General features: G+C 43.9%; 1 protein-coding gene and 1 pseudogene across 1 annotated transcript; both read left to right on the top strand.

Moving 5' to 3' along the window:
• The first annotated feature begins 5319 nt into the window (after nt 1-5319).
• LOC110300623 (high mobility group protein B1 pseudogene) lies at nt 5320-6277 on the top strand (annotated as a pseudogene).
• Nucleotides 6278-8956: 2679 nt separating this feature from the next.
• LOC110300684 (ATP synthase F(0) complex subunit f, mitochondrial) lies at nt 8957-9380 on the top strand. The gene has a single exon (XM_021170940.2). The coding sequence runs from the start codon at nt 8966-8968 to the stop codon at nt 9230-9232; it is 267 nt and encodes an 88-aa protein (XP_021026599.1). The 5' UTR covers nt 8957-8965; the 3' UTR covers nt 9233-9380.
• The last annotated feature ends 770 nt before the right edge of the window (nt 9381-10150 follow it).

The following is a 10150-nucleotide window of genomic DNA, read 5'->3' as shown; positions in this document are numbered from 1 at the left end:
TGCCTCTACCTCTGGAGTACTGGGACTAAAGGTATACGCCACCATACCTAGCTCAGAAGTTCGTTCTCATTTAGATAATTTCTAAGAGTTTGGTTTTTAACTATGATTGTATGTGATCCCACCTGAAGTACTTGTAAGCAAGGCCTTAGGCTAGATGGGTATGCATCAAAGACTGATGTCCATGGTTCTAGCTGCTCTGTGTTTCTGTAAATAAGTATGGAATAGCAATTCATCAGCAGTGAAGCAAAGGGCAGAGCTAGTCACCATGCTCCCTTGTACTGTTAGAATTGGAACATGGGCACATCTATTCTGATGGCAAATAAATAAGGGGGATTGCAAGCATGGGCCAGAAGAAGCTCTCTGACATCGAGGAACACCAAATATCACACTATCTTCATGCACATGCACACGCACACACAGACTCCTTATCATCTTGACTCAATAGGTACAGTACAAAGGACTGCTGTTTGAACCCTGCTGTCCTCATATTGCTGCAACCCACTCACTCCCTCCAGCCCATCCTGCACGCACATGTCTTGGACTAGATACCAACTTGCACCCCTCTAATAATTTTCCTGCTTGATGAGAATAGTTGGCACTGGGGAAGAGGGCATATCCCTTCAGATTCCATTTACCATTTGTCTTAGTTAGGCTTTTACTGCTGTGAACAGGCACCATGACCAAGGCAACTACTATAAAGACAACATTTAATTGGGCTGGCTTACAGGTTGAGAGGTTCAGTCCATTGTCATCAAGGTGGGAGCATGGCAGCATCCAGGCAGGCCTGGTGCAGAAGGAGCTGAGAGTTCAACATCTTCATCTGAAAGCTGCTAACAGAATACTAACCTTCAGGCAGCTAGGACAAGGATATCAAATCCCAGTCCACAGTAACACACATACTCCAACAAGGTCATACCTCCAAATAGTGCCACTCCCTGGACCAAGCATATACAAACCATCACATTCCACTTCCTGCTCCCCATAGGCTTTTTCAAACACATGAGTCTATAGGGGCCATACCTAGCCATAGCATAATAAAAAAGTGTGTCTAGTCCAAATTCCAACCAAAGTCCCCAAGTCTATAGCAGTCTCAACAATGTTAAAAGTCCAAAGTTCAAAGTCTCTTCTGAGGTTCATCCAGTCACTTAACTGTAATCCCCAAAGCAAGACAGAAAACCATCTGGGCAAACTCCAAACATCTCCATGTCTGATGTCAAATTGTTCTTCAGATCTCTACTCCTTTTTCATCTTTGTTGATTGCAACAAACTTCTTTCTCTTGGGCTGGTTCCACTCCCTGTTAGCAGCTTTCCTCAGCAAGTATCCCACAATTCTGACATCTTTAACAATTTTGGGTTTCCAAGGCACCTTCCTTCACAGCTTCTTGTTCCAATGTCTGGGATCTACTCATGATTTTCTAGGCTCCTCCCAAGGGCTAGCATCACTTCTCTAGCTCTGCCCTCTGTAGCACTCTAAGCTCAGGTTGATCCACTCCACTGCTGCTGCTGTTCTTGGTGATCATACCATGATACTGGCATCTCCAATATGCTGGGGTCTTCCACTGCAACTTGGCTTCATCTCCCATAGATGCTCTTCGTAGTGCCAAACCTCAACTCTTTGCAGAACCCCATCAGTACTGGGCCATCAACTGCAACTGAGGCTGCACCTTCACCACAGTGCCAAGCATCAATGCTCTTCATGGCCTCTTCATGCCTTCAAAACCAAAACCACCTGGGTGATTATTACACATTACCAAGTCCAGCTGTAGTATGAGGTACAGTCTTGGCTATCTCTGGAACACAACTTCTTTGTGCTCTCAGAAAACACTTTCCAGAAGATTTCACCTCAGTGATGCTGGTCTCTTTCTAATCACCACTAATTTTTTTTAGCTCCAGCTAACCAGCATCAATTGTCCCAGTAATCCCTTCTATTCTGGACTCTAAAGTCAGAGCCACATGGCCAAAGCTGCTGAGTTCTGATGCTTGCTTGCTTGCTTGCTGGGACTGGAATATGACCCCCTTTTTCTAGTACATTATCACCAGCTTCAAGATCTGATCACAGGTGAGCCTTCCAACTCTGGATTGTAGTTCATTCCAGATATGGTCAAGTTGACAACCAGGAATAGCCATTGTACAAAACTCGTCTCCTTAGTTTTGGCTTGTACCAGCAATCCCCTTCAAAACACTTCCAACGACTACTAGAATCAACTGATTGTACTTGCAAAGACCGTACTTGAGAGTCTACCTCTGCCTGGAAGGTTCTCTTAGTCAATGACTGGTGTGTGTGTGTGTGTGTGTGTGTGTGTACATGGCAAATCCCATTTCCCTTGTGGTGTGTGTGTCTACCTTCAAGGTAACTTATACTCTCAAGGTCCTAATAAGTACATGGTTGAAGCTGAACCTTTGCCCTGAAGTCATGCAATGGTTTTCTCTTCCCTTACTTCAGTCTGCTTTTGAGGAAACTGAACTGAAGGGAGCAGTAGGCTTTGAAAGGGACTCAAGGAGACTGACTCTAAACACGATGTGGTTATTTGAAAAAAAATGTCTCCCTTATAAGTCTCAGACATTTGGATATATGGTCCCAGTGGGTAACCATGTAGGGAGGATCAGGAGGTATGGCCTTGTTGGAAGAAGTGTGTCACTGGAGTGGGCTTTGAGATTTCTTTTTTATTTTTTAATTTAATTTGTAATTCAGTTTTTACACTCCATATTCCATTCCCTGCCACTCCCCATCCACCCTCCAACTGTTCCACATCCCACACCTCCTCCCCACCCCACCCCTGTCTCCACGTGGATGTCCCCACCCCCCACCCTACCTGACCTCTAAACTCACTGGGGCCTCCAGTCTCTTGAGGGTTAGGTGCTTCATCTATGAATGAACACAGATCTGGAAGTCCTCTGCTGTATGTTTGTCGGGGGCCTCATATGAGCTGGTGTATGCTGTCTGTCTGGGGGTCCAGTGTTTGAAAGATCTCGGGGGTCCAGATTATTTAAGACTGTTGGTCATCTTACAGAATCGCCCTTCTCATCAGCTTCTTTCAGCCTTCCCTAATTCAACAACAGGGGTCAGCTGCTTATGTCCATTGATTGGGTGCAAATATCTGCATCTGATTATTTCAGCTGCTTGTTAGAGGCAGTCATGATAGATCCCTTTTTGTGAGCATTCCATAGCCTCAGTAATAGTGTCAGGCCTTGGGACCTCCCCTTGAACTGGATCCCACTTTGGGCCTGTCGCTGGACCTTCTTTTCCTCAGGCTCCTCTCCATTTCCATCACTGTAATTCTTTCAGACAGAAACAATTATGGGTCAGAGGTGTGACTGTGGGATGGCAACCCCATCCCTCACTTGGTGTCCTGTCTTCCTGCTGGAGATGGGCTCCATATATTCCCTCTCCCTACTGCCAGGCATTTCATCAAAGGTCCCTCCCTATGAGTCCTGGGAGTCTCTCACCTTCCAGGTCTCTGGTGCATTCTGCCCCACCCCCACCCCCCAACCTCCTTTTTCCTGAGGTTTCCTGTTTAAGTTCTTTCTGCTGGCCCTCAGGGCTTCAGTCCATTTCCCTCACCCAATACCAGATCAGGTTCTCCTCTATCCCCCCCACTGCCCCCCCCCCCCGTCCACTTTCCCACCCAAGTCTCTTCCTCCCTCCCCACTTGTGATTGCTTTCTTCTCTCTCCCATGCATGTCTGTTTGGGTCTGAGTTATCTCACTCAGGGTATTTTCAAGTTCCATCCATTTGCCTGCAAAACTCAGGCTGTCCTCACTCTTAATAGCTGAGTAGTATATTCCATTGTGTAAATGAACCTCATTTTCTGTATCCATTCTCTGTCATGGGACATCTAGGTTGTTTCCAGCTTCTGGCTATCACAAATAAGGTTGCTATGAACATAGTGGAACCCCCTCTGGCATGGTGGGGCATCTTTTGGTAATATTCCCAAGAGTGATATTGCTGGGCCTTCAGGTAGATCTATTCCAATTTTGATTGGGAAAAAAATCTTCACTAATCCCACATCTGATAGAGGGCTAATATTCAAAATATATAAAGAACTCAAGAAGTTAGTCACCAAAAAAACCAAACAGCCCAATCAAAAAAAAAATGGAGTATAGAACTAAACAGAGAATTCACAACTGAGGAATCTCGGATGGCTGAGAAACACCTAAAGAAATGTTCAAAGTCCTCAGTGATCAGAGAAATGCAAATCAAAACGACCCTGAGATTCCACCTTACACCAGTCAGAATGATAAGATCAAAACCTCAGGTGACAACACATATTGGAGAGGATGTGGAGAAAGAGGAACACTCCTCCATTGCTGGTGGGATTGCAAACTGGTACAACCACTCTGGAAATCAATCTAGAGGTTTCTCAGAAAATTGGGCTTTGATATCTCAAAAGACTGCCACCATTTTAAGTTAGCTTGCTCGGATTTACGTTTGTAGTTTGAGACATGAGCTCTCAGATTCTGTTCCAGCCACCTGCACCTCTGGACTCGATATTTAGAAGCATAATCCCCAAATAAACTCTTCTTTTATAAATTGCTTTGGTTCTGCTGTTTTAATTGCAGCAACAAACAGAAAAGTAACTAAAATAGATAGGGTTCTAGCATGGGACCTTGCTGGCTGTGTGGCACTGGAATTCCCTCATTGGCTGCATAAGTAGAGGTCAGATAACTCGTCATACTGTAGACTTGAGGTGTTTGAGGGGGCAAGTTGGGATGGGACACAGAAGGAGAAGAGGGAATGACTTGTATGCTTTCGTTGTTGTTTGAAAATGAGAGAGATGATAATCATGTGGACTGTGACACTGAATGGCTGTTTCTGCACATCACTGATGCACTGTAAAGAAAAATAACGAGTCAGGTATAAGAAAGCCTCCTGGGTACCACTTCAAAACATCTGTTTCCAGAAGGCAGAGGATACAGTGCTTAAGACCAGGCAGCCTCTAGCGGTAAGAGCTTCAGGGAAGCTCAGGATTTAGCCTCATTGCATCTTCTAGGCCAGAGGCAGGGCCTAGAAGCAAACAGGACAAGATCTCATAGGTGCCCTTGAGAAGTGCAAGCCCTTTGGGTCTGCCGAAGGAACCAGTCTTTTGCTACAGAACAGCAGTGTATCCCTTGCTTATAGATCGCACAGAGGCTTTAAGTAAAGCAGATGTCATATGCTTGCCAAGACAGTACTTGCTCGTTCCTGCTCCAGTGACCTGTTCCCTTCTTGTCACTGGACTGATCATAAGAGACAAACCTCACTGTGACCTGACTATGAGGTATTGACCCTGCCAAGGAAAGAGAGTGCTCACAGAGGGAGTTTCACTGTCTGAAAGGTCAGCTCAGGGAGTGCAGTGGGGGGTCAGTATGCTATGCTGGATGGGATGGTGATGCTGATAGTAATAAGAAAGAACTATCCTGTGACTTAAGATCCATGCCCTGAACAGAGAGGAGAGAGTGAGGAGGCTGCATCTGGCTCCGGCTCTCACAGTCATTGTAGTACATTGAGCTCCATAGAGACAGCGCCGGGGCAAGCAAGAGCCAGACGGGCACTGGGCGACTCTGTACCTCGCGGAGGAAAATCAACTAAACATGGGCAAAGGAGATCCTAAGAAGCCGAGAGGCAAAATGTCCTCATATGCATTCTTTGTGAAAACCTGCTGGGAGGAACACAAGAAGAAGCACCTGGATGCTTCTGTCAACTTCTCAGAGTTCTCCAAGAAGTGCTCAGGGAGGTGGAAGACCATGTCTGCTAAAGAAAAGGGGAAATTTGAAGGTATGGCAAAGGCTGACAAGGCTCGTTATGAAAGAGAAATGAAAACCTACATCCCCCCCAAAGGGGAGACCAAAAAGAAGTTCAAGGACCCCAGTGCACCCAAGAGGCCTCCTTCGGCATTCTTCTTGTTCTGTTCTGAGTACCGCCCCAAAATCAAAGGCAAGCATCCTGGTTTATCCATTGGTGATGTTGCAAAGAAACTAGGAGAGATGTGGAACAACACTGCAGCGAATGACAAGCAGCCCTATGAGAAGAAGGCTGCCAAGCTGAAGGAGAAGTACGAAAAGGATATTGCTGCCTACCGAGCTAAAGGAAAACCTGATGCAGCGAAAAAGGGGATGTTCAGGGCTGAAAAGAGCAAGAAAAAGAAGGAAGAGGAGGATGAAGAGGATGAGGAAGAGGAGGAAGACGAAGATGATGATGATGATGAATAAGTTGGTCCCAGCGCAGCTTTTTCCTTGTCTATAAAGCATTTAAACCCCCCTGTACACAACTCACTCCTTTTAAGGAAAAAAAATTGAAATGTAAGGCTGTGTAAGATTTGTTTTTAAAACTGTACAGTGTGGGTTTTTTTTGTATAGTTAACACACTACCAAATGTGTTTTGAGATAGCCCTGACCTGGTGGTATTTTCAATGGCCACTAACCTTGCCTTGTACAGTCTGGGGGTTGTAAATTGGCATGGAAATTTTTTAAAGATTTATTTATTTATTAAATATAAGTACACTGTAGCTGTTTTCAGACACTCCATCTTTACGGATGGTTATGAACCACCATGTGGTTGCTGAGATTTGAACTCAGGACCTTTGGAAGAATAATTGGTGCTCTTACCAGCTGAACCATCTCACCAGCCCTGGCATGGAAATTTAAAGCAGGTTCTTGTTGGTACACAGCACAAATTAGTTAGTTATATATGGGGACAGTAGTTTGCTTTTTGTTTTGTTTTGGTTTTCTTTTGGTTTGGGGGGGGTGTTTTTTTCATCTTCAGTAGTCTCTGATGAAGCTTATACAAAGATAATTGTTCTGTTAACTGAATACCACTCTGTAATTGGGGAAAAAAAAGATGTGGCTGTTATGTTGACATTCTGAATGTTTCTAAGTAAATACAATTTTTTTGTTTTTTGTTTGAGACAGGGTTTCTCTGTATAGCCCTGTCTGTCCTGGAACTCACTTTGTAGACCAGGCTGGCCTCGAACTCAGAAATCTGCCTGCCTCTGTCTCCCAAGTGCTGGAATTAAACACATGCGCCACCACCCCGGCACAATTTTTTTTATTAAATAAATAAATAAAATGATCCATGCCCTGGCAATGGAATCCATTGTAATGTGCTATTGAAATGGCTTTTGGAACCTTTGTAGGGGGAGGTGTGGCCCACATTAAAATAGATGGTGATGCCAGAGGTGCTTTGGCACGTGTTGAAGGTGATATTAAAGTCTCAGAGGCAAATCTGGGTTGGGAGGAATTTATCTGCAAGTTATCTGTGTTCCCTGCAGAGATCAGAATGTACTCCTTTTGCTTATAAATAAGTATATACTATACTGTTCTATATACATATTCAGTACTATACTATACTGTTCTATATACATAAACAGTATTATACTATACTGTTCTATATACATTTACAGTACTATACTATACTGTTCTATATACATATACAGTATTATACTATACTTTTCTATATACAGTATTATACTATACTTTTCTATATACATATACAGTACTATACTATACTGTTCTATATACATATACAGTACTATACTATGTTGTTCTATATACATATACAGTACTATACAATACTATAGAATATAGTACTATTCTATACTCTATTGTTCTATATACATATATAGTACTATTCTATTCTGTACAGTTCTATACTGAGAAGTGCAAGAATCCTTTGAAATGGGGGTGAGGTGTACTGTCCAGACGCCATGACGGAACTGTTCTCTTCATGACAATGGAGATAATGGTTTTATGAAATGGCCAAGTCAAGATGGTGTCTCTCAGGGGCCAGAGACATGGAGAACTTAGTTACTATAAATGCCTCATGGAGGAGCTCAACAAAAGGAGCCACAGAGAGAATTGGCTGGACTAGAGTCCCATGAGGAGTAGTCCTGGAAAACAGTGGTGAGGAGAAGCTCTCCCAGGCAGCTGAAATTCAATAATAGATCAGAGCATCTACGTGGTGTTGAGAGGGGAAGTCTTGGGTAAGGCCATCAAGACCTGTTGGTTGAGACACAGAAAGTTAGAGTGGATGTCTATACTAGCTTGAAAAAAAAAAATAGGCTAACACTTGAGACCATTTAAAATTGCCACTACACAGTGATAACAATGTGGGTAATTTTTACTATTACCCATAAATTCTGTACAGATGTTATGTGTCGTTCCTGCCTGTGTGGAGATGCATCAGTCCCCCCACTTATTTGTTACTCTTCTATTGCTGTAATAAAACACCATGACCATTGCAATTTACAGAAGGAAAAGTTTATTTTGGCTTACAGTCCTAGAGGGGCATAAGAATCCATCACCGTCACTGCAGGTGAGTGTGGGAGTTAGAACAGCCAACTGAGAGCTCACATCTTACACCACAAACACAAAGCAGGGTGCGTGAATCGCAGACGATGATGTGTAGCTTTGGAAACCTGAAAGTCCACTCCCATCAACTTCCTCCACCAAGGCCACAAGTCCTAAATATACCCCAAAAGCACCACCCATTGGGAACCAAGTATTTAAACACCCAAAACTGGCCGGGGGGGTACATCTCATGCAAACCACAACCACCAACATCTGCTTGGTTCATTCCCCACCGTTCATAGACTGTGGTGAACAGTCGAGTCCATGGGTCAGAAATCTAGAATAAGGACTTGACAGACTCCAGGCCTGTAGCAATGAGATCAAAGTGTGAGAGTCTCTGTGTCCACAGCAAATGCTCACCAGTGTGGATCAATTTCAGAATTGATTGGGCAAACAATGAAGGACATGCCCAGACAGCTTTTGTGGATGACAATCCAGAGTCTGGATAAAGATGGCTAAGACAGAGGCTGCTATATTTTGGACAAACTTTTCGGATCTGTATGTGGGAAACTTTGTCCATGGTGTGGTGATATTAAAAGGTACTAGAACTTTAAAAGCGTGGCCTAACAGAATCCATTACAACAGTGGAAGAACATTGACCTTGGAAGGAATTAAAACACTTCTCGACCAGGACTTCAAGATGGCGTCGATCGTGCCATTGAAGGAGAAGAAGCTCATGGAAGTCAAACTTGGAGAGCTGCCGAGCTGGATAATGATGCGGGATTTCACCCCCAGTGGCATTGCAGGAGCCTTTCGGAGAGGGTATGACCGGTATTACAACAAGTACATCAACGTTCGGAAAGGCAGCATCTCGGGGATTAGCATGGTCCTGGCAGCCTACGTGGTTTTCAGCTACTGCATTTCTTACAAGGAACTCAAACATGAGCGACGTCGCAAGTACCATTGAAGAGGGGTCGCTGGAGGGCATTGCATGGCCGAGCATAACTGCCCGCCCCACTCCGACCTAGGAAGAATTCAACTGGCTGAACCTTCATACCCTGACTGAGAACTAGTGTCCAATAAAAGGTGGCTGGTTCACAAAAAAAAAAAAAAAAAAAAAAAACTTCTCATGGGGTTTCTGGTTAGTTCTTATGAGAGGATGGTTATAAAAGAGTAAGGCAGGCTCTATCTTGGTCTCCCATTAGTGTTCTGTCTTCCCATGCTACCGCCAGGATTCCATTTGCTGTGTGATGTGATCAATGGGACACCCTCCAGAGCTAGCACAATGTTATTTAGACTTTCACACTTTCAAACACACTTGTTTTCCTCATAATGATTCAGCCTCCAGTATTTTGTTATAGCAATGGAAAAATGAATTAATAATAGGTTATGTAGGACTCACTACATAAACTCCTATTGTTATGTAGGACTCACTACATAAACTCGTAGCTATTGTTACAAGATGTCTTATCAGGTAGGGCAGACTGAGCTCTCGGTTTTGTACAGTCCCTCAAAGAGACCCACCAGCATAATAGTTGATCACATCAGGTAGACGCCCCCTCCCCAACTAAAAAGGATGAGAATAGATTTTTACTAAGATAGAAATGTTCTACAGGAGTAAATTCCTTGCTCACAATACCTTGGGATTCTGCACTGGAAAAAGAAGTCACCAAACAACAAAAGAGTCACATTATTAGCCCGTGACCACAGGATCTATGGACTGCTCCACAGGCTGTATCATTTAGGCAGTTATTCTGAAGGGATGCTGGAATGCCCTCTCAGGTACTGTTGTGGGGAAATCACCAGAGAAGATTGCTCAGGGTTTCAGCCAATAGAAAGTCTTTATTAGCAGGCTGGCAACCACACTGGGTGGTCAGGATCCCAG

This window comes from Mus caroli, unplaced genomic scaffold (genome assembly GCF_978045245.1).
Source record: "Mus caroli unplaced genomic scaffold, Mus_caroli_1 scaffold_10, whole genome shotgun sequence".
Lineage (NCBI taxonomy): Eukaryota > Metazoa > Chordata > Mammalia > Rodentia > Muridae > Mus > Mus caroli.
Note: the sequence above shows the minus strand (reverse complement) of the source record. Positions and strands in the feature narration are given on the sequence as shown.